General features: G+C 35.5%; 1 protein-coding gene across 10 annotated transcripts in view; it reads right to left on the bottom strand.

The window, feature by feature from the left end:
* The window catches only part of TBL1XR1 (TBL1X/Y related 1), a 171,505-nt gene that overhangs the window by 53,687 nt on the left and 91,289 nt on the right, over positions 1-26,529 (bottom strand). For 3 of the 10 annotated variants that reach the window (XM_059163434.1, XM_059163435.1, XM_059163430.1), the window contains one exon: positions 13,740-13,855. The exons of the other annotated variants lie outside the window; for them this stretch is intronic. In XM_059163434.1, coding sequence (XP_059019417.1) covers positions 13,740-13,776 — 37 coding nt within the window. In that variant the 5' untranslated portion in view covers positions 13,777-13,855. Of the gene's footprint in view, positions 1-13,739; positions 13,856-26,529 lie in introns of those variants that run through there. 10 annotated transcript variants of the gene reach the window in all.

Here is a 26,529-nt window from a genome sequence, read left to right as displayed (position 1 = left end):
CTAAATACAATATGGAGGAAGAAAAATGACCCATCTGAGACTACACCTCTGGAACGAAGCTGGTCTCTGTTCTGTAGCCGTTATTTCCCAAAAGGAAGACATTCAAGGTAACAGCAGCTCCTCTGTACCATATATATGAAATCAAATCATGTAAAACTTTGGCACTAAAATGTTCCAATCATATACTCAATCTATTGGCAACACGAGAAATAAAGAGGTGGCAAGCTGAGCAACAACTCTGAAATTCTTTTTGGTCAGATTTCCAGGTTATACCTGGTGCAATTTCCACACCTGTTCCTCTGCATTCTGAGGACACAACAGAAAAAACAGGAAATGCAGAGAACAGAGGAAATCTAGGGAGTAGAGACACATCTGTGTTTAATCATGGTAAATTAAGTATTCCACACCCTATTACTCCTAACCAGATCAGTAACTGCTGTGAATACATTAAAAGAAATTCAAAGCATAATAGGGTTTTAGTTCTTTTTGAAGTCCTTGTAACACATACCACTGTCACCCTTTTGGCAGGTAAAGAAGCTGAGGCCTAGGCAGAAGTGCTGCATAAAAACAGCTCTCTCTAAAATCTCCTATCATCCCTTTCCTTGGGACAAGTAACCCTACTCAGCACAACCAAACTTAACACTATTCTACCAATAAAACTCTGCTTTGACAACATCTTCCACCTTCCCCTGAACCCCACCTCTGACCCTTACATTCTAAAACCAACTGAACTCACTGCTCTCCTCAAACAGTGCTTGTATTCTAGGTTTGTTGATAATTGAACAAACACAACAAACACATTTCATCACTTCTAGCCAGGTAGATGATACGCTTTCGTTAACAAAAGGTTAATGAATAATAATGATTTAATGTCTATTTTCCAAGGAACTTATATATAGCAAAGGCATAAATATATCTCCTTAAATGTCTCCAATTTGAATAATATATCGTGTCTTCGAAAAGAAAAAAAATTTACTTATCAGTTCCAAAGTGTTTGATGTCTAATGTAAACTACAGAATTAAAATAAACACAAATAGTTTTACTTTGTTACAAAGTGGACATGCAGATGATCTAAAATGGGCTGTCCCCCCCTTATCTTTGGGGAATGCATTCTAAGACAGCTAGCAGGTGCCTGAAACAGCAGATAGGAACCCTATAGATACTATGTTTTCCCCTATGTATGCATACTTATGAGAGTCTGATTTATAAATTAGGCACAGTAAGGCATGCTTACTAACAATATGCCATACTAGGAGTTATGTATATGTGGCTCTCTCTCCAAGTATCTTATTGCAGTGTAATCACCCTTCTTCCAGACATGATGTGAGATGATCAAATGACTCTGTGATGAGATGAAGTGAAGCGATTGACCTAGGCATTGTGACATAGTATGAGGCTACTAGAGAGTTTCTGACAACACTCAGAAGGATCATGTGCTTGCTGGACTGCGGTTGACAGAAGGTAACTGAAATCATGGAAAGAGAAACTATAGAAATATAGAAATAAGGACTAGCACATGGCCAAACAAAAAACAAAAAAATATTCACAACTTAAAACCTTACATGAAGAAATTATTAACCCAGAACACATCCACAGATATTGAGTGTCATTTACTTTGTGAACTAAGAGTGTGAAAAAAGTGATATAAAAGTGGGAAATCTGAAAAATAAAAAGCAGTGTTTGGGGAAGTGAATGTTTCCATGTCCTTCAATTTATCATTCTCAATACAATCTTGCAGGAGAATGGCCAATAATAATTTAAATAATTATACTACTTGTATACTTAATGAAATGCACGTCTACCTGAATACAGATGTTATTTTTCATTTACTTGCACTTAGGTAATACGAATATAGTTCAACTTCCAAATGCAGATGTGCACGACTTAGAAATTTCTAAAATTTGGTTTTAATACAAATGGACCTCTTATAGCAACTTCATAAACAATCTTTTATATATGAAGATGAACATAATCACATGTCTAGCCAGGCTGGCAAGAACAAAGAATAAAATACAGCTTTTTTAAAAATCATAAAGACCAAGGCACAAATGAGTTTACAAAAAAGGAAGGGAGGTAAAGGGCTAATAAAAGCTAAATGAACACAAAATGTTATGTGTAGGGAGGGGTGGGAGAATATCTAAACTAGAAGGTTCCCCAGAGGTTCTTCAAAATGCAGCACGTTACATCCTCTGGGAAGCTTTTAAAAATCCTGACGCCCATGTTACACCAGAATTTCAGGCGGTGGGAGTCAGACACAATTTTTTTTTTTTTAAAGATTCTCAGGGAAATACAATGCACAGCAAAGTTTGAGAATCTTTCGTTTACCCAACTGAAAGCATTCTAATAATCTGCTAAATATGATAACTTAAGAAAAAGAGCTCTCTAGATCACAAAGTACTTCTCAAAATCCTTATGTCCTTAATTTCCTAGAGCTGCCATTACATAGCACCACAAATGTGGGTGCCTTACAACAGAAAAGCATTGTCTCATTTCTGGAGGCTAAAGTCTGAAATCAAGCTGTTGGCAGGGCCATGCTCCCACCAAAGCCTCAGTGGGGGAAGATCCTTCCTTGCCTCCTCCAGCTTCTGGTACCTCCAAGTGTTCTTTGGTTTGTGGCAACCTAACACAGTCTCTGCCTCCATCTCCACATGGCTGTCTTCCCTCTGTGTTTGTGTCCGTGTCCAAATTTCCTTCTTATAAGGACACCAGTCACAATGGAATAGGGCCTTATCTTAGCTACATCTGCAAAGACCTTATTTCCAAATAAAGTCACAGTCACACAGGTACCAAGGGTTACAATTTCAACATATCTTTTGGGGAACATAATTCAATCCGTAACACCTAACTTTTAAAACAAGAAAACTGACTGTTGTATGATTTAATGCAGAATTCCAGCTTTGAGAGAACAAACTCATAAATGCTACACCTTTTCAGAGTTTAAAAGGACAACAGATGTTACAGTACTCTAAATAGAGGATCCATCTTCTTGTATCCCTTCAGGACCTAGACTACTCCATTATTAAACAATAAGATTACAAAAATAAACTACCCTCATGCTAGTTTCTTCTTGCCCTGGCTGCCAAACTGCTATTTCAAGATACTATTTCAGCAAAGTCCAAAATTCTTTAGTCTGGCAATGAAGTCCCTTCCAATACAGCAACCTACAGTTACAGCTTCTATTCCTTCCCACTCTTACAATCAAGCCGGGTTGCACTGTGAAACTGTGAAGCTTTCAATATTGCAATTTATAAGAAAAAATACATACATACATTTGGTCATTCAAATGACCAAATGTGTATTTCTCATACGTATTTGGTTTTAGTCCCACATTCCTGACTCGTGAAGAGTTCCCCAAATCCTTGGAACTTCACAAGTGTTGAGAGTGGCAAAGGTGTCTCTTGGTATGCTGATGAGATGACTTTGAGACCACACCTAAGGATAGGGGCTGGTTGCCAGGAGAACTAACCCTGTGATTAGAGGATTGGATTTTTCAGTTCCACACCTACCAAGTTTTAGGGAAGGGGGAGGGCCTGGAGCTTTAATCAATCACCAATGACTTGATCATGTCTGTGTGATGAAGCCTACATAAGAACCCAAAACGACAGGCATCAGAGAACTTCCAGGTTGGTGACCACACGGAGACTGGGGGGTGGGGAGTGGGGGCGGCATGCCTAGAGGACATGGAAGCACCATACCCTTTCCCCTCATGTTGCCCTGATGCATCTCTTCCATCTGGCCGTTCCTGAGTTGTAATCTTTCATAATAAACCAATAATCTAAAATAATAATGTAAAATGTTTGGAGTTCTATGAGCTGCTCTAGCAAAGTAACTGACCCCAAAGAGGAGGCCATGGGAATCTCTGATTTATCGCTGGTTGGTCAGAAGCACAGGTGACAACCTGGGCTTGTAACTGGCATCCTGAGGGGGAGAGGACAAATCTTTCAAGATGGAACCTCTGGCAGATAGTGTCAACACTGAGCTGATTTCTCAGATAACTCGTCACTGAGGGCTGTCTGTTGGTGGGGTAGGAAACACCACCCTGCATTAAAAACTGAGTCTCAGAACATCAACAAAAGAGCCTTCCATAACAAAGTACCGCAAATTGGGTGGCTTACAACAAAATGTATAGCCTCATAGTTCTGGAGCTTACAACAAAATGTATAGCCTCATAGTTCTCTAAGTCAGAGGTGCAAAATCAAGGTGTTGGCAGGGCAATGCTCCTGAAGGTGCTAAGGAAGGGTCTGTTCCAGGCCTTCCTCCTACCCTCCCTGACTTATGGATGCGTTACTCCAGCCACCTCACCAAGTCTCCCCAGGACTCTTCACATTCTTTCCCCCTGTGTCTGTATCCAAATTTCTGAATTATATACTGGATTAAACCCTACCTAATGACCTCATTTAACTTAAAGAGACTGCACTTTAACCTTACAGAGAACTTATCTCTGTAAGTACCTATTTCCAAGTAGGCTTATATTCTGAAGTATTGTGAGTTTGGACTTCAGTTTATGAATTGAGGATGATACAATTCAACCCACAACAAATAAGCAGCTGATAAAGCCCAGGATTAGTAAATACAGATGCCACCATCTGTACTTCAAAAGTATAGATGACAGGTATAGATAAAGGTTAGACTACAGGTACAGATAAAGGTTAACAAAAGCCTGTTCTCCATGACCTTCAGTTATCTCCTCAGCATGCCCATAAGATAGATAAATCCTTTAGAACACAATTCAAAACAATAGTAATTATGGTGACTATGAAGGCATCAACATGCAGGGATCAATTTAAGTGACATTATGTGGGTGAACTGTCCAGAATTCAAATCACTCTTCTCTTCTCCTACAAGTGAGTTATTCATTCCCAGCGTGTCATGCTTTGGCCAATGGAAATTGAGCAGATGTGATACACCACATCCAATCACAATTTTATAGGTATTACAAGTATCTGCCAGTCCTCTTGCTCTCTTCTCCTGCCACAAGAATGAGGATGTCCTATACACTGGACCTGCTCTAAAAGCCTGGATCCCCAAGTGAGAAGACAGAGAACAAAGACACAGTCAACCAACATTATCTACATTTAAGATACACAGAAAATAAACACTTTTTAAAACTAGCAAAGTTATTTGTAGTCATAAAGAAAACTAATATACTTTAAAGCAAAATTCTGACTACATGTAATCCCTACAGACAAATAAAAATTGCAAAGAAACTTTAAACTGCTTTCAATAATCTTCAAACCAACATTTTCAGAAAGGAAAAATAGACACAAATAGAGAAGCAATAAAAACTGTTTTGTCTTCTTTCCATGATGAAGTGCTATAGAAGCTGGCTACGTCTGGAGGACGTAGAACAATCCACTAGGGAGGTAAGAAGTGAGAAGCTCAATGTGTCAAACTGTCCTAGAGAACAGTCTGTCTTGATGGCAAAAACATTATGATCATTTTACTTTTATTATGAAACTTGTATTTGATGGAACTGAATACAAAAAATTAAAATTACTTTAATATTTATAACACACTGATAAATATTCATTTTTTTAAAAGATTTTTTTATTTTATGACAGAGAGAGAGCAAGAGAGGGAACACAAGCAGGGGGAGCTGGAGAGGGAGAAGTAGACTCCTGCTGAGCAGGGAGCCCCATATAAGGCTTGATCCCAGGACCCCTGGGATCATGACCTAAGCCAAAAGCAGACAACGCTTAACAACTGAGCCACCCAGGAGCCTAATACACATATTTTCCAGTAAAATTCACACAATACAATCAAGTTTTGAAACCCTATAATCATATGTATGATTAAAATATAACTAGGAACTCGTGATTTGTCTTTCTCTTACTAAAAATACACATTTCCTAGGCCTAAAACGACCTACAAGGAGTTAATAGCATCCTCCTAGTAAAAAAGCATTCTATACTTGGATTACAGTCTTTAAATAAACACTCTCCACTAAAAGAAGTCAGAATTCCCTACAGGAATGGCCAATTGCAGGGCTAAAGCAGGAAGCTTAGAACATCTTGTCATGCAAGAAAGCAAGAAGACTACCAAAGACCACTCCTGTCAGGTCAAAAGGAGACAGAAATAAAGTAAATTAAACCACCTCAAAAATAGATTATAAAAAATAAAAATAAAATCCACATCACTGGTCATCTTGAGAGGTTACTAGAGTACCACCAATTCAGTATTCTGAAAATTGGTAACTAAAACATTCAGGCACATACTCTGCCTTTCTTGTGCAAGTTCTATTTCAGAATATCACAATGCTTGATCAGGAGGAGTCCTTTACAGAATTCTAGCCAGTCAATGCAAAAATAAATAAATAAATAAAAACAATAATAATTATATATATATATATATAGAGAGAGAGAGAGAGTTAGAAAATAGCCATTTCTATTCCTAAGAAAATAATGAATCTAAGCAACAATTTATTAACGATGCTAAGTCCACTAGGGAAAAATCTGGTGCACAATTGTGTCAAGGGTGGATTAGGCTAACAATAACTGAATCAATTAATCAATATCACCACCACTGAAAGTGACACAACCAGATGCTCTATGCCCCATGCACTGTCATGCAAATGGTCATGATCAAAGAACTCCAAGTGAATTTAATCGAGTCAACTATCACTTTACAGACATACAGGACAACAGTGAAATATGTTAGCAATATAAGGATGCAGAGACAAATTAAGAATATAGGAAATTCAACATACCAATAAGTGGAAGGGGCTTAAATTTAGCAAACAGAATATAGGAAATTCAACATACCAAAAGTGGAAGGGGCTTAAATTTAGCAAACCAAAAGCAGTATTAGACTTTATTTGGATTCTGACAAAACTAACCATCTGAAAAGGTCAATTGGGAGCCAAAAGAAAAAAAATTTAATTCTCTTTACCTCTTTCAGTTTCTCATAAGGCTTGTATCTTTTGTGGACCACTGTAATACATGAAGCCTAACTTTTTCTCCATATTAATCAGAAGGGAATCTGTAACAATGAGGGCAGTGAGTACAGAGAAAATATAATGACTGTTATTTCAAACTCAGCATGTATCCTAGTAGTCTTCTAAGCCTTACTTTTTTAAAGATTAAGATCCTCATTTCAATATAATATCCTGGGCTTGACTCTGTTCTGGAAAGCAGCTCCAGTACTGATGCTCTCTAAGTTCATCTAGACGTATCAACAGTTTTCATCAGATCAATTCAGTGTTTCTCAAGTACAGGTCTTAAATAGCCTTCTTCCTTCAACATAACACAAATGTATCCAAGGTGCTCAAGTAAGTAGTTTTAAAGAAACAAAATTCTAAGGCCATGCAATGGGTGTTTTTCTTCTCTGCTCTCAACCTCACTGTTTCTTGGAGAAGGAAAGCATTTAGAGACAAAAGAGGAAACTATCTACACCTGTAGACAGCAACTTCAGAATCTGTTTGATTTACTCCAAAAATATTAAGAAATAAGTAGTAAAGCTTTCTTATAAGAACAGTGAAACCCCTTGATTACCACATGGTAATCAGATATTTAACCTTTGTTTTTTATCAATTAATTATGTAACTAACCCCCTTTTGCCCCACACAATTTTCTTGCACAGTTCTCTAAAACAAATGAAAGGAAAAAGAGATATTCTTTCAAAAATATATGAAGTTCTGCTTGGGCCAGGTGATCTCAAGAACACCTGACCTCAATTAAGATACCTAATGTTATAACTAGAATTATGGAATATTAGAATATTATCTAGTATTAATTTTATATTACTATAAATAATACTAGAATGTTAGAATTAGAATTATGTTATATATAAAATGCTATAGTGAAAATGAATACATATTAAATTAGAAATAAGCATCTGAATCATTAAGCTGTACAAATGAAACTAATATAACGTGTGTGCCAACTATACAATTTAAAAAAAAAAAAAAGAAAAGCATTTGACGTGAGTTATATACATTTTTAAGACTAAAACTATTCCCACAAATCACACCTATTTTCACTCTACTACAAGATGTCCTGGCATTTTATAGGTGCTCTACTTACCTAAAAGCTCAAAATATAAATTATAATAAGTATAACACAAATCAGGAGGAAAAGTATTATTTTGGGGGGGTCTGCTGATATAAAATTAACTGCTAACTGATAACCTTTAAATTACAGGCTTTAGAGCTGAATGGAACAAGAGAATTTTTCCCTTCCTGTCACAGGTTGCCCAGATTGATGAAAAATCTCACAGCAATTACATGTATATAATCACTTTCTTTGAAAACAAAACAAAACAAAACAAAACTGATTTAAAAGACTGAAAGTGATGGCTATAGCATTGTATGAACATTATGGAAAACTGAACCCAATGAAATAGTGCCTTTGCAAAACAGAGATGAATACAAAACATCTGCTATCATTTCTAAAACTTCTATAGAGATTTGGATTAGGAGAGGAAGAGGGAGAAGATGAAATGAAGACCTCCACCCATCTAGTCTGTGTATGGTTTATCACATGTCACTGGATTATTTAAAAAAAATTTTAATCTATTCATGGCGAGCAGGCAGGAGTATGAAATTATTTCCCTTTCATCTGGTTCTGAATTTAAAAAAAAAAAAAAAAAAAAGCCTAATGTGTTGAAATCCAAGACTGCTAGAAACTAGAAGAATGCTCCTTTTTTCCATTACATGGTAGAAATGGGTTCACCTTTTTCTTGTCCCTGCTTATATTATTAGTGGTAAAAGAAACTGAAATCAATACCTAAACAACAAGAGGGAAGTGGTCAGAGCTAAAAGCAACAGTGAGAGCATTCATTTCAAAATTCAGGTTTTTGTTGATATAGATCACTACTCTAAAGAAAAAATAAGCACTGGATCATACAATGTGCGACACAGGCGAGATTTTTTCAAACACTGGTGACTCAACAAGTACTCTAATGAATGACAACTTATGCTCATTAAAAAAATGCAAGGTACATGACAGCAGATACTTGATCCTTGTTATTCACTACTATACTTGTGCCTGGAATATAGCCCGATTCACAAAAGACACTCAATTATTATTTGTTGCAAACAGTAAATAAAGCTCTTTCTTTCTACTTAGTCAATAGTGTTTTAAAAGACAAGAAAGACACTCTTCAATGACATTCAATGTTCCTTCTCATCCATTCCCAATTTGATCTCCATTCCCTGCGCAATTTTAATAGCTTGTATCTCCATTTCTTTTTGGGCAAACTCTGAATATGAAAAAAGAAAAAGGCCCACCACACTCATTTCTAGCCCACCAGTGGTCCTTGCTTAGTATGGCATACCAAATTCACCCGTGGCAGCCTTTTCAAAGTCAAGTCATAAAGTTCTTGACAACCCTGAAAAGTCTTAAGTTTCAGAAAGCCAGAGGTACATCCCACGCATTATATTTTGACAAGTTTCTCAGGTCACACAAACCATGACTGTGGATCACATCACAAAATTCAAAGCTTCACTACCTTTGAATCCTGTAACTGCTAACACACACAGACCCCTCTCTTTTACTTTCATCTACTCCGTTTTTCTAACGAAACAGGTATTCGTGGCCATCTCAAATTACTCATACTTCTCAGCATCCTTCAATCGTCATCATATTTCCTGGACCAGATCTATGTTCCCTCCACTTTGATGCAAGTCTACTGATACAAACAACAAATGCCATGATTCTGACACTCACTCCAAATAGCCTTGCCATTCCCACTCAAGCCCTGTCACTTATGTAAGCCCCAAATTATAATGGTATCTAACATCATTCTGCCCTCCTTCTGAGCCATTTGGTAATCATTTTATTATGCCTTTAACACCCTGTTAAATTTTCCATCATGGATTTAAAAAAAAAATTCAACTTTCCTCAAAGAACCCATCTCACCAAAAGCCTCTCAATCTCGGGTTGAGATCACTTCTCTGATAAAAGTTATTAGTACTTCTTGACTTTTTGTTTACCTCAAAATCTTTATTTATCCTATTGTTCTGTGCTGACTTTCTGAAGAAGTTTAAAAAAAAAAAAAAAAGCTACAAACAAGAAAAAAATTGTACCACAGAATTTGTTGGGTCTCCTGTGATATACTACCATATCATTAGCAAAAATTACTAACCTTTCTTTGGGAATTTAATACAGAGGCTAACAGAAACAAGAGCTTTTTCTCTGCCCCAATAATAAGCACCTTTAAATAGACAAAGAAATAAATATTCCATTTAAAAGAGCAAAAAAAACCTATTAAATATTTACCAAATTTATATGACTAAACAGTATTCTATCGAAAGACACAAAGATTGAGCAAAGGAAAATAATGGATTGGTATTGTATTGTTTTGCAACATGTGGCTATCCATCTGAAAAGTGGGCACACATGTTTTACAACAGACAAAAATAAATTCCAGATAAAAAATAAATAAATAAATTCCAGATATATTTAATATTTGGATAATTTAAATAAATGTGTGTGTCCATGTACATAACACACACATACTTCACACATACGCCTTAACAAAACATTGAGGCTACATGTCCAATATAGAGAACAGAAAAAGTCCTTTTTTAACCAAGACTAGAAACTCAAAAAACTATGCAAGAAAAGACAGCTATATCTGAGTACAGAAAGATTTACTAGTTTATCAAAGAAATACATATCAAAGTGACAATGAGTAAAATTACACACTGTAAAATTGGTAAATATTTAAAAGATCTAGAATGCCTATTTCAGACAAATGTGGGGAAGGCTATTTCCCTATATTTCAATTGAAGATGTGAAAAAGCCCTTTGGAAAACAATCTGTCAACCTCTGTTACAAGTGAAAATATTAGACTAAATCATAAGAATTTGTTATTTTGTTGTTAAAATGGTCAGTCAACAAATATACATCCCTACAACCTAGAGAAATAAAATATAAGTTCCTAAGGACACTTGTTTTAGAAACATTGTTTTTTAGTGGAAAAAAAGGGGAAACAGAAATAAAGTAAATGTTCATTAAAAGAGGAGTACCAAAATAAGACTATAGTATATTCATAATATTCATGTACTACACAATCATTAAAAGTAATAAACTGTTGGGGGGACAAAGAGAAAGAGTTTCCTTTTATGTATAAAATGTAAATAATCATATTTACGTATTTAAATATAATGTATAAAGGAAAAAATATTTTTGTAAAATTATTTTTGTTATTGCTAAAGTTCTACTTTTGACTTTTTGAATTTAAAACACTTTATTATCAATCACCACCAAATCCGATGGGTTTTCATACTCCTCGATCTCCACTCCTGGCCATTTTCAGCATTTAAGAAAATCACAACTTGTCCTTGAACTTTCCACAGCTGGCTTCCTGACTCGTCCTCTTTCCTCTCTTGAACCTATTTTTCTTCCTGCCCTAACATATGTACAGCCTTTTTAGCCTTCTGATCTTCTGTCTACTGTCCCAACTAAGAGTCTCAAACACTCTAAAGAATCAGAAAATACCTCTCCTATTATGTGCCACTCCACACATCCTGATCTCTCCCACTCAAGGAATTCAGTTCCAGCTGACCGATGCACACATCTATTTATATGCCTTCTTGGAATCTCGTAATTCAGTATTATCTGAGGCAACTTATATCCCTATACTCCCAAATTTGTTTCTCCTCTTGCCCATAATTACCACTGATTCTACCACTCACAACACCTGAAACTTTAGTATCCTATTGGATGTAACTTCTTAACCTCAGTTTTTACCTGGAACTTTATAGAATCCATCTCCTATTACTGTAAAGCAGCACTTTCAGCCACGCCTTTCTTTCTACAGTACCTGCCACCTGTATTACTACATTAGCCTCAGAGTCTCCTAGGTCTCTTCCTATTACCTTCTGACACCAAGGCATAAACCATAACTGATTGATTATATATTTATTTACTGCTACTTAATAACTTCCACATTTCACTCCAAAGAGATTGGCCAGGCACTTAAGCTCCCCCTCTGTGATCTCAGAGCATCTAGCCGTAGGACTTGAATCCACCCTACTCCTCAGGAGCATATATTCAGGGTGTAGCATTCTAAAACCCCTGCTTTTTCTTCAGTTCTTCGTTCCAACTGTAGGTGCTCAAATTCTTCTATTCTTCAAATGTCACCTCCTTATGAAGCCTATTCAAATACCAACATCACAGTTGGGTGTTTTATTTTTCTGAAAACTCGGCAGTAGCAAAAGAGTATCAGACTAGAAATTAGAATGTTGATGGCTTCTTTCAAATGCTACTGCTTTTGACATCTGGACAACAAACCAAGTTCCAGAGCCCCAGTTTCTTGTTCTGTAAAATAGGAATAAAATTAACCTACACACTTCACAGGTAGGTAAGAATGTAAGGAAGATCAATTATAAGTGTTAATGCTGTCATTGTATCACCTTTTATTATGCATGCTTGTTTTTCCACCACAAATTATAAATATTTTAAAAAACAGTCTACACTTTATATCTAGCACCCATCACATAGTAGCTATTCAAATGTCTTTTTTTAAAATTTCATGTCATAAAACATAACACTCCCATTCCAGCATGAGAAATATAATCCATGCCCAATTTATATATACTCATGCACTGATTAAAAAAAAAAAAAATCCACATGGCATTTCTGGACCTCTGATTTAGTTCACCTGAAACCCAATTAGTTATCTGATGGGTGGGGACCCTTTAAAATGGCTGATAAATAACTAAATAATCAAAGAACTCCAAAAATTTTACAATATATAATATGTAAATAATACAAAGTACCCGTGTGAGGTGACTGGTCATGGTGGTTTATTATCCAATCCAACAAATTTATCCAGCATTCATAGTTGAGCATTAGTGTTTTAGTTTACCTTAGAATTGTAAATATTGACATCATGGCTATTTCAGTGACACAAGACAACAGATTAAAAAAAAATGAATATACAAGAGAAACATATTAATTCATTAAGCTGAAAGATTCTGTTTTTTCCTCCTTATACAAAAGCAAAATTAATGATGGGCAGTGTTCATCAAAATTCAAAATAAAATGGAAAGGAGAACGGAAACAACACTACAGAAACCTGTAAATCATATACTACAAGAACATGAAGTCCTTGAGTTACCCCTGAAAACCATGTTGTATCTTAAACCATGTAACATCTTACACCAGGAAACACAAAAGCTACCTAAAATTAGTAGGGTCTTGTCTGAAGGCCATAAGAACCAACGGGAACAGACACTCGCTAGCGAAAAATTGAAGAATCTGAACATCAATACAAAAATTATTAAAAATCTAAAACGCAAATATACTTATTTAAATCCATGAGTTCACAGGTTATATAACACAACTGGCTAGTATTTCTTGGCATTTTATTATTTCACAAAAAAACTGCTCTCGTATCTAGTATCACATCTGCTCTTAGATATAGGTCATATCCACATATATGGATATGACACACTTGCACACACCTGTAATTCATTTTTAAATCTAAACTTACAAACTCTGTAAAAATCATCCAGTCATAAACTTTAAACTACTCTTGCTATGGTGCCTAGTAAAGCTTCAATGGTTACTGATAAAAAACCTTACTAAGAGTCTGACTCTTAAAATAATGGCTGAATGCCAAGAACAAGTAGCACCAAAATAAAGTCACAAGTAACTGGGCCATATTATGGATTAAGGAGGATATGGGTAAAAAAGGAAAGAATGAGTTAGACAGGAATTATGAACAGCAGTTGATGAGAAGCAAATTACTGTGTGTGTTCATTTAAAAAAAAAAAAAAAAAAAAGCTCACCCTGTATGTGATGTTGCTGAGTCCCATAAACAAACATCAGGCAGCATGATGTAATAGAAAGAGTCCTGGACTGAGCGAGGGGACCTCTGTTCTAGTCCAAGGCCTCAGTTCCTCATCTGTAAAATGAGGGTGCTGAATTAGAGATCTGAGAGGGCTCCTCTAGCTTTAACATTGAGGGAGTCTATGGACAAACTCAAGAAGCAGCAATAAAATGTAGGACTTTTGTTAACAGTGAGGTTTACCTGTTAACATTGGAAACAATGGGTGGGAACAGAGATGAAAACAATGTTCATAAAATTTTGAACTTCAAATGGCAATTACTTTATAATTTTTAACTGCTAGAAAGGTTTTTACAATATACCAGCCTTAGCAGCATTATCATCTAAACGAGTGACCAAATTCTGACCTGAAAAACCGTATTCACCTTTGGTCTGCCAGACAGCCCAAGTAAACCTAGAAAACAGTGCAGAAAACACCTTTTGTCTAATAATTATGTTAAGTGATAAAGTGCCTCACAAGTGTCTCCAATTAACTAACTGAACAAAAAATAAAATGACACGAAAAAATGATTAGAGTAAATTAAACAATTATTTAATTTTAATATGCAATAAAATAATTATGCTTGTGATATCCTTCTTTGTTAATGAGCATATATTCCCTATGCATAATAATTTTTTGTTGTTGTTGTTAACTGGTAATTCTTTTCCCAATGACACTTAGAAACATTTAAAAAGTGTTAAGTTCTCTACACTGAAAGAAATCAAGCTTCTACCAGTAAATAATAGAAAGACGCTGGTGTCTCAAAAAATTGGTTGTTGTCTAACTGCAATTACCAAAATAACATTAATTACCTGGTCTGAGTAAATACTTCAGGGTCTAATAAACTGAATATTGAATCTAATAAACTGAATACTATGTTTTTAAGTTCATACATCAGCTGACATTCTACTATTTATTTATTTATTACTTACAAGAATCCTATGGTTCTTACCTGGCAGACTTAAACTCCAAAGATCTAAGAACCGATAAACCTATCTCCACAACCAAGGTCTGTCACAAACCTACTCTTTTTAAGAATGTAATCTGTTATCTTTTAAAGGCTAAAAATATACAATGAAACATTCAGTGAAAAAACACTTAAAAAAAAAAAAAAACTTGTTTTTTAAAGCCTGTTTTATGCAAACTACCTAAAGTGATTATAAAATAACTTAGCATACAGGCAATTCCATTAATTATTCATTTGAGCATTTCACCTTGGCAATATACTGCCTAGTAAGTTATTCAGAATCACTAATAAAATTCTCTCTGGTTGGCAGAAACAAAGGCAAAAATAAAGCAGTCTTGATGGCAATGAAATTTGTTCTTGGTTAGTCTTAAAATGGTTGTGATATCTATGTATCTTTGAGATAAAAAAAAAAAATCTGTGGAACAAACTTTTTCTTTAAAATGAAATTATTTTTTATTTTAATTTAGGTATTTTGATTTATAATCCTAATGAGCTGATTAAAATAACCTTACACCTAATGGCAAACAACAGAAATCAGGATGGATATGCAAAGCATATTTAGGGTTCTATTTTAAGCATGAGCTGTTTCCAGAAATTTTTTCCATCTACCTAACCACCCCCATGACTTTTTTCAGAGAGACTTAAACACTTAGCTTATTTACTGACAAAAATACTACAAATAATAAAATTCTGTAAGCCATATTATTTTTAGCCAGTATTATACAGACGTAAAAACCAGCTCCTGCAAAAATTCAGGACTAAACTACTGACTTGGGTAAATTTCTCCTCTAGGAAGGGTTGGCACCAAGATCAGCAGGAGCTAAAGGAGAATTTGAAATTTAAATAACTAGTTGGTACATCACATGAAGCCCACTAGATTGTTCCTAACTAAATTTCTATTTGTAGAACATCAACACATTTGTAATTCTTTCCACCACTTATGTAAGTCATCACATGGTATAATCTGCTCAAAGACCAAAATACCTCATTCAGTTATCAATAATATAGAATTCTTGGAACACTATAAATGGCTAGAGCTGAGCACAACATAGCAGCACAAATGCTTTGAAAAAGTTATAGTATCTAGAAATGGTAATTCTTTTTATTACTGCAATACAACTGGAGACTATTTTGGTTACTAAGAAAACATGAAGCCTTTATAACATCATGCAATTTCATATAACTTTTTATTTTCTAAAATATATTTAATAACTGCTTAGTTTTGTTGGAAATTCTTGTTTCAGGACTGGGGAAGAAAAAAGCTACCAATAAGAAAGAAACTGAGTTGATCAAATGAATGGCTAAAAAGCTCACATCTCATTATTACAATTTGTAATTAATAATTTGTAATTATTAATATTGTTTTACTTTTCTCTCATCCTCACCTACTTAAGATTTATTCTGATATATATATTTTAAAAGTCTAGCCTATCAGAATAGATTTCCTAAGGGTATATAAGGGTATATAAGGATAAGAAATGAATTAGTATTTTATAAATGTTATACTTAATATTGGGTATTATATTTTAATGGCACTATACCAATCTTTCCAAGTGTTATAAAGAACCACAAAATTCTGGAACAATGATCATTTATTTGCCTTTTAACCAAACAACTCATTAACATACTATGACCACATTCCTAAAATACAGGTTTTTAAAAACAAATTCTAAATAATACATGATAATAAAAATAATTTCAAAAACCCAAATTCTAATTTAACCTGGCTAACAATTCTAGCATAAAAATTATGCAGCATTCTTCTTTTGATAAATGAATACAACATACTTAGAAAAAATGCATCCTAAGCCAAAATTCATAAATGACAACTGGTCAATTTAAAAAATGGAAAGAGATTCTAATACTTGTCTCTAATACGATTTTCAAAAACTTGTTCAAAATAAGCAACCCAAGGGATTTCATCTCCCATTAATCATACTTGACTCTAAGCATACTCTAATTATGTATCGATCCCCTCAGAATTTATGTATTATAAATGATCTTAATGAGCCTTTGCTATATCACTTTGAAGTAATCAAATTATTTGTGTGGGTATTGTCTTCTCACTTTTATTGTTCATTTTCATTTCTGTATCTTTCTGTATCCTAAGAAGTTCGGAGCTCAGTGTACAGGCACAAAAATGACAGTCATAAACTTAATTTTTAGTATTTTCATATAAAAAATATCAATTTTCATTAGATTACTAACAACCTATTATCAAATAGGAAACTGATTAAGAAAAATACTACCTACTATTATTTTTATAATTTTATTGTGAACAATTTTATACACGCAGAAAACACTTAAAAAACTGTACAGAAGTATTCACACGGCCACCACTAGGATTCAGAATTAACATTTCCTTTTGTCTTACCATTCCCTCAATTGATCTAACTACTGAAGCATTTCAGAGTAAGTTGCAGATCCATATACTTTCCCTATATAAACTTCAGCTTCTCTTAACTATTTAGAGTAAAGCACTTAATACAGTGTTTGTTTCAAAGGAAAAGTTTACATAATATACAATGGATAGATATTAGGTTTACCATTCAAAGATATTCTCGAGTAACCCATATCCCTAACAGGACACAGGGTATTACCATCACCCTAGAAAGTTCTCATATGCCCATTCCTGCTTAAACCCTGTCTCTAACACCCATGCATCCTTTTTTCTTAGCCCTGCCAACTACTTTTTTTAAAAACATTAATTTTGCCTGCCCCACCCTAACACACAATAGGTAAATTTGCCTGTTTTTAGGACATGATAGAAATGGTATTATCGGGGCGCCTGGGTGGCTCAGTGGATTAAGCCGCTGCCTTCGGCTCAGGTCATGATCTCAGTGTCCTGGGATCGAGCCCCGCATCGGGCTCTTTGCTCAGCGGGAGCCTGCTTCTCTCTCTCTCTCTCTCTCTCTCTCTCTGCCTGACTCTCCGCCGACTTGTGATCTCTCTCTCTGTTAAATAAATAAATAAAATCTTAAAAAAAAAAAAATGGTATTATCATTATGCCCTAATTTTACATAAGGCTATGTTTACCAGCATTCTGTTTCAGGAATTACTCCCAAGTTGCTGCCAGTATCAAGACTCTGTTCCTCTCTATTGCTCAGCAGTGTTGGGTTGTATGTACACAGCAGTTTATCTATTTTCTTGTTGACAGACATCTGAAATGTTTCCAGTATAGGGGTCAGCCACATATTTGGCACCGTTTCTATACAGAATCTGGTATTCCACCATTGTGGTTCTTTCTTTTGCAGGATTTCCTCTCTCTTCCTCCTGCTGGACTCCCATCACTCTACAGCTGCTGTGGTATTTCTGAATTTGATATGATTCCTCAAGCCAGTAAAGACAGCAAACAAGCCAGGAGAAGCCTGCCTGAAGCAAAACACCAGCAAGATGAGTTAAATTCACCCAAGGGCCATTCCTTCTTCTTTTGTTGTTGTTGTTAAAGGAACTGCTTCAAGTCCAGTTCCTACTTTTGTTTGCTCTACAGTGTCCACATGTTTTTTTCACATACCATCCAGAGGCTGTATTCACAATCAGTGGGAGGATTTGTCCAGGAGGAGCCACTACTTCATTTTTAAAATTATAACTCCCTATTTTTCCACTTCAGAAAAACTATTCTTTCTTTCTTTTCCTCAAGGGCTTGACTAATCTAGTCCCTTTCGATCCAGAGTCAAACTAAACCAAGAAAAGGTTTCTGGGAGTGGGAGATGTTGAGAGCTGGAGGAGGGAATACTGTGATTCTGTCCATGAACCAATCCAAGTTCCAAAGGCAACCCAAGACATGTATGTAGAACACACCCAAAGAAGTTAAGGTTTTGAGACCCTTGACATTAGCCACTCTTCAGATCCCACACTAACCCTGAGTGGTACATGCAAGGAGTAGGCCCATAGCAGCACAGCAAAGCCTCTGAACACCGAACTGGCATTGGAGGCTGACACTGCCATGCTACACACAAGGAGAGCTAACCACGCGGATCACCTGCTTTACTTAAAAAACAAAACCCGCAACATTCATAAGATACAATCCAAAATTATTTAACATACCCAGGATCAGGAAAATCTGACCAATTCACACACACAAAAAAAAGACCAGAATGCGACACCAATCTTGAGATTATTCAGATGTGAGAATTAGCAAACAAAAATGTGAAGGCAGCTATTTTAATCCATCCTCCACAAGGTAAAAGTATATTAACAGAAAAGACAGAAGCTCTCAAAAGTATAAAAAGAACCAAATGGAAACTTTACAAGTGGGAAAAATCAAGGGAAAAAAATGATTTGACAAGTACAAGCACAAAGAACACGAACACTGAATAACTGATTTCAGTTATTCAGTGAAGAAAGAAAATAACACAAACAGATAAGAAAAATATCTAATTTTAATAAAAGAAGAATTTCCCCAAAATTTGCATCTTTAGCACCAAACAGTAAACAAAACACAAAACCTAGACTAAAATGTTTTAAGTCTCATTATTCTATCTTCTTCTGAGATCCTGTGCAAGCTCTCATGATTCACCTCTGAAAAACATTCTGATTAGGATACAGAATTTTAAAGAATGCTGGACCACCTGAAGTTCATCTGGTTCAAGTGTTGGTTCTGTAACTATAACAAATGATGAAATGGCATCAATTCTCTGAGCTCTAATTCCTTCTTTGTAAAATTTGGACCTACTTAGTAAGGACAATTTACTTAGCTTTATAATGCAGACCTGCTGTTAGAGAAGGCAGGTAGTTAGGCCCTAACAGGATACCTGGAGGTCAGCAGCAAGGGAGTCACAGCCAGCTGTGGGGAACATCAGAGGCCTGCCTGGCCACACTCCACATGAAACCTGATCAAACCAGACAGGCCCACGCTGGTGGATGCCACCACAGGGAAAGAAACCACTGACCCAATGACGAAGAAAATTCACAAAACCCTCATCCCCACTCCAAGTAATGGATATTCTAACCCCTAGTTAACAACCTTCAATAAAAGACAGAAACCCAACCCCACCCCACACCCGCCCCTGCCCTGGCCCCAGGGCATGCAGCCCACATGCTCCAGCTTCCTCCCATCCCAACTCTCAAATCTCCAGAGTTGAGTTAAACAGACTTTCTTGTTTGTGTCATTCACCCCCTGTGTTGTGTTTCTGTCGCTGAATTCTTTCCTGTGACAAGACCAAGAACCTTTGGTGAAAGCACCTTAGGAACACAGGCTGGGTCTCCCGCCCCCGTTCACCTGGCAACACCATGATCTAATTCTAGGAATGCTCTAAAGGTCATTCCTGTTTCCCCAGGCCTTAGCATTAGCCAAGTTCTTCAATGTTCTGATTACTTGTTTCTGGCAGATAGGAGAACCCACAGGTCAGGAAGCTATGACTAGCAAAGTCTAGGGCAACACTGTCAACACACATACAATGTAAGCCAATGCAAACTACATTATATAATCCTAAATTTCTAGTAGTCACATGAAAAGGATAAAGAGAAACAGGGGGCAATTATTCTAAGAATATATTTTACTTAACCCAGTATACAACCCAATAAAATATATATATATATATATATATATATATATATATATATACACACACACACATATATGTATACATATATATATATTTAACCCAAATGGAATTTCTTATAATTAATATTTCAAAATCAAGATTATACCTTGTCTTCGAAATCTAGCATGTATTTTATCTTTACAGCACACCTCAGCTATGACTAATCATATTTCAAGTATTCAATACCACACATCGCTAGTAGCCGCAGGTCCAGATATGGAGGTGGAAGGACAAGGGAAAGGGACACAATGGCAAACAAGGGCCATGGTGTCTGGATGAGTCACAGAACACACACGCGCACACACACAACTACAGACTGATGGTGATAAAAAGGATAGTCCTACATGGCAAGAAGATCAGAGAAAGTTTGTTTTTTGAAACAAATTTACATCTCTACGAGGAGTAGAGCCCACTTTAAGGGGAGGAAAAAGATATATAAATGACTTCCATTTCAAACTACCTGAATTTAAAGTATTTCTTTTTATGACAGCTACTGTCTACTTCATCCTATACACAACTGTGGGGAAGAAATATCACGTAGGGAATATATTAAAAGGCATTATAAAACAAAATACTTCTCAATTAAATGGTTTTAAAGATTTAGGGAAGGAAATATACATCAAAAGTAGACAATATTAACATCAAAGGTTTTATTGTGACTTAGTTTCTGAAATTTCGGCCAAAATATCAAATCCCTGCTTTGAATGAAAGCAACAAAAAGTCTTAAGTAAATTTACAAATACCGAAAGCTCTCTATATTTTTAAAACAGATATAATTTCTATTGTTTTGGACAGTATAACGATTTTATTCCTTAACTGTTTCTCACGCAAAAAAAAAATAAATAAATAAAGGTGATCTTTGTGAGAACCTAGGCTCCCACCCTAGTTTCATCTTTCCACAGTTTCAATCTTCTCAGAATTGCAGACATACTCAGGAAAGGACTGTGGAAACAAGACCTGGTTCAGAGTGGACTTTACGATTTATTATCTATGTGATTATGAACAGGAATAATGGATTCCTCATCTATAAAACAGAGATATTAACAATCTCGCAAGGTTACAGAGAGATTTAAGCAAGATGTTTACTAACACAGAACATTCACTACACCTTCCATTTCTGGTCTGACTTTTATGTACTTTATCATTTATCAAAAAACTTTTAAATGAATCAAAATGTTTTTCAGTGTCTCCTACACATTTAAATTATTTCTGTGTAATGTGTTCTAAATTCGCAAACCCTTATGTTCCTAAGTCATTTTTTAAAAATATCAGACTATAGGGGCGCCTGGGTGGTCAGTCTGGTAAGTGTCTGACTCCTGTTTTTGACTCAGGTCAGGACCTCAGGGTCATTAGTTCAAGCCCTGCACCACTGGGCTCTGCACTGGGCTCAGCACTGTTGGTGGAGTCTATTTAAGAGTCCCTCTCTTCTGCAGTCTCCCTCTGCCTCTTCACACTCTCTCACTCTTAAAGTATCAGACTATAATGAACTCAAAATGATCCCATTAAACATCTGAATAAAAATAAACATCAAATCAGACTGTCTTTTATATAATATAGTGATATAAGAACTTTAGCATCTTTTTCTTTTTTAAAAAAAGATCTTCCTTACAGGAGGAAAACAGCAATCAGAGGGAAGAAGAGAAAATAGTCAACGAGAAGGATCTCTATTCCAATGAACCAAGGGAAAACAATCCAAAGATATGACTGAAAGCATAAAAAGGGCCAACAAGGAGAAGAGAACAAACAGTACACCTATTAAAACCAAAAATTCCTGTCTTTTACATACCAAACTTTACTAAATTAATTTCTTTTGGGAGCAAAAAATTAAAAATTAAGAAACAATAACAACAAAATGCATTACTATGCACTAGAAAGATACTTGGATTGATGAAAGAAAGGAGCAGTGGAAATAAAAAGAGACTCCTAACGGTTTCAATACACCCAAGAAACTTGCAATGGCCTGTAGGCTTCAAATTTTATGGCTATCTTGCTAATATGAAAGCATGTGGCCCAACCGTGAATATGTTAGAACCTAGTAAGACTGAATTTAACATAGTCTGGGTAGTTTGAGAAGTTGGAAATACTTAGAAATAAGGCCAGAAAACAATCAGAAATAGGACACTTTTTGTTTTAATGTTATTCCATCAACCACCCATCCTTCTACCTCTATGTGGGTTTTAAATTCTTGTTCTCACTCTATTCCGAGTCCCTTGAGGTTAAGAAAAGAGCTAGGTTTTGTTTCTGACTGCATGGTGCCTATATTAAGAATCTATGAAACGGACACCAAAATTATGTGAAGCATGAAGATAAATTTTTAAATAACAAAAACAACCCACCATAACAAGTTCTACTACAACATTTAATGTAAGACTTAAATCCACTTTCTTTGACTTTCAGATGATAGATAGCCAGTCTTTCAGGTCCCATTTTAGTTATAGAAGCCTCAACATTATGTAACATCATCCGATGGTAAAAATACAGGAGATCAATAAAATATAACTCCAACATGTATATGCTCTCCTTTTCTGAGTTTATCTTTTTTTTGTTGTTTTTAATAGAAGATAAACTAGACGTTCTCAAAGAGACAACTGCTCAGACATATACAAAGGCATAAGCCCTTCTGAAAGAAATTGAGCCTGTGCGTATTTTCAGCTTCATCCATTAAGGGGGGAAAAATACCCTAGAGACTAAAGAGTTTTTCAAGATATCCATTTTACTACTGATTTGAAAATTAGTTCTCCAGGGGCATAAATTCTCAATCAAAAGAAAATACTTCACACAATGCCATCTATATGGTAATGCCATTCGTTCTTCACATTTAATAACACCACTTCAAAATTACAGGACAGTGAGATGATAAATAACGACAATAAACTTCTCTACAACAAAAAGAACAAATGAATTTACAGATAATATGATTAAAAAGTAGAAAGTAAAAGAGGGACGCCTGGGGGGCTCAGTTGGTTAAGCATCTGCCTTTGGCTCAGATCATGATCCGAGGGTCCTGGGATGGAGTCCCACACTGGGCTCCCTGCTCAGTGGGAAGTCTGCTTCTCCCTCTGCCTAGTGCTTCCCCCTGCTTGTACACTCTCTCTCACAAGTAAATAAACAAAACCTTTTAAATACAGAAATTTTTTTTAAAAAAAAAAGTAGATAGTAAAAGGGAACAGAGATCACTGCTTCTTAGGAGCTACTTGGGAGGGTCACAACTCTTTGGGGCCTTATCTTCAATCTAGGAAGCCACAACTTTTATCAGTTCTCAAGTTCTGGTTTTATCAGATAATCAAGTTCTGGGTGAACAGATGTTAACAAAACACACTAGAGCAACGTGAGAACAAGAATGATCTACTGATTCACACTGAGAAACACAACTGCAGCCTGGAGTATTCACTAACGCACACGTGCTGGTGGCACCTGGTCCACATCTCACCACTCAATTTCCTTAGGAACTAAGCAGGTTCTTTCCACAACACCTGAGGGTCAGCTCTGGCCACAGGTTAGGTCAGGCAGGAGTTGCCAAGGAGCTGACGCCCTTCCCCACCCCACAGCATAACTCCACCAATAGGGAATGAGAGTTTATAGACAAACAACTACAGCTTCATTGGCCCTGGAGTGCAACAACTCAGAGGCATTGTTCTATTCCATCTCCCAAGGTACAGGATGTAAGCCCCAAAAGTCCACAACAGTAACCTAACTCTTTAAGGCAGCTGTCCTGGCCTCTTTGTCGCTTACTTTCCCACCACTCCCCACTCCCACAGGAACTTTTTGGGTTCACTTTTCAAGTAAAACAGTTCTTTCAAGGGTCTCATTCCACTGAAATCAAATCTAAGACAACTGGTCAGCATGGTTATTTTTTCTTAGTAGGAAAATCTTACTGTTAAGCCAAATTAATTTTAAGAAGTTGTGGGATAACTATAAAATCACAAAAAGAGAAAATAGGAGATCTAAAGAACGGGTCAAAAAAAAAGACATTTTTTTTAAAATAAGGATCTATCTTTTGAATAGTTCAAAGTAGAAGATACACAAACAGCTAAAACATATAAACTGATGCAAATTAGAACTACAGTGACATACCATTTCTCATCTATCAGATTAAATACACACAGACATACACACACGCCCAGAAAGTTCTGACTATACACTGTTTGCAAGTGAGTAAAAAGGCAACCTCACACACTGCTGGAAGGAATTTAAGATGCCATAATGTCTAAGGGAATTTGGCAAATTGCCTTAAAAAATGCATATTTATGATCACACCTAAAACTCCCATTCTTGAAACAGATATGGTACATCCATGTAAAAGACGATCACACAACCATGAAAAGGAATGAGGACTGACTCCATACAGTGCTATAAGATGATCTCCAATATGAGTATATACGTGGGTTTGCTAATTTTTTGAAACTAGCAATTACAGATAAAAATCGGTTACCTAGAAGGGGAGTAAGAAAATAAAAATGTACCTTATTTTGAAGTAGCATAAATGTTTTATATATAATTACAAAACAGAACTATCAAAATATTTAAATTCTAAATACTAAAAATAAAATGAAATAAAAGGACCTTACTATATAACATGAAATATTAAATTTCATATTCCAAATATTTATTTCATAAAATGAAATAAATGAACCTGACTATATAATAAGATGGCAGAAAAACTGTGGATTTTTCTTCCAAGTGGACTTACTTCAAGTATTATAAAAGTAATACTTTGACTGTAAACTTCAGTGGGACACAGGCCAAAATTCAGGAATCATATTAGTGCTACTGGTTTAAATATAGAAATACATATTAAGATAAAAATCAGTATTATATATGACAGTTCTATATGCATTTTATATATTTTAACTCACAGGTTTCACTTATATAGTCTGTATTTTATACTTTAATAATATATGCTATTTTCTATTACATTTATATTTAATAATACATAATATTATAAAAATATAGAAGAAAAAAGTTTATGTAAAAGTCAACTTAAAAAGGCTCCTTGGCCAAGACCATTTGAGCATCACAGTAAGAATAAACACTGCAATGCAATACACATATAAAATATTTTAATCCACAGGCCCAATGATACTTTAAAAAAAAAAAAAAAAGTCCTCATTGGTCTGCTTTCCCAAGACTCCTAGCAGGAAACAACGCAATAATTTGAAAAGTGGTAAATAAAGGAAAGAATCAAGTATTTCGTATGCCTTTCCTGTGGAAACTGTGCCACAGAGTAATCAACTATATGATGAGGAAAGTTTCTCTCTACAGAGATATTACAGGTCATAAATAATGCCTCGATATAATTAGGATATCAACATCTTGCATGTTGTCATTGAAATAAGAAATCTGAACAGTGAGCAACAGTGACCTAGTATCACAGAGACAACTAAATACGTACATCTTCATGGAGTACTTAAGGACCTTCTTATGAAATATTCTGTCACCCTGACACCACAAAATAAAGAAAAACCTGAATTAGATTAAGCTTTTAAATATGACTGCTGATTTGCAAAAAAAAAAAAAGCACAAGGGAAAGAGAGGCTTTTTACTATAGGGATGCAATTAACAAAACACAAAATGAGGCACTTCACATGGTAAATAAATTAAAAGGGAAAAAATGCAGTAAGTAGAAGAGAAAGATGTACATACCAACCAAATATAATTATATGGATTTTGTTGTGATTCTGTAGAAACAACTATTTATGAACAAATGAGGAAAACAAACTAAACGGCTATTTAGTAACATTAAGAAATTATTGGATATGATCTCATATCCATTAGAATGTTCACTGTCCAGAAAGAAAGGAAGGAGGGAAGGAAGGGGGGGGAAGGGACGGGGGAAAGAAAGAAAGAAAAGGAACACCACCGAAAGCAGTAAGTGTTGGAGAGAATGTAGAGAAAAGAAAAATCAGAACTCTTGTGTACTTTTGGTGGGCATGGAAAATGGTACAGCCACTCTGGAAAACTGTTTGGAGGTCCCCATATGATCCAAGAGTTTCATTTCTGGGTATACACCCAAAAGAAGTAAAAGAATCTTGAAGAGATATATGCACACACATTTTCACTGCAGCATTATTCACAAAAGCCAAAGACGGAAGCAACCTAAATGTTCAATAACGAATGAATAAAGAAAATATGGTATATGTATATAATGGAATATTCAGTCTTTAAAGAGAAGGAAATCCTGTCACATGCTGCATGCTACAAAACTCATGATCCTAGAGGATATTATGCTAAGTAAGCC

The sequence above is a fragment of the Mustela lutreola genome, chromosome 2 (assembly GCF_030435805.1).
Source record: "Mustela lutreola isolate mMusLut2 chromosome 2, mMusLut2.pri, whole genome shotgun sequence".
In the NCBI taxonomy this organism is placed as follows: Eukaryota; Metazoa; Chordata; class Mammalia; order Carnivora; family Mustelidae; genus Mustela; species Mustela lutreola.
The sequence above is the reverse complement of the archived record's forward strand: the minus strand, read 5'-3'. Positions and strand labels throughout refer to the sequence as shown.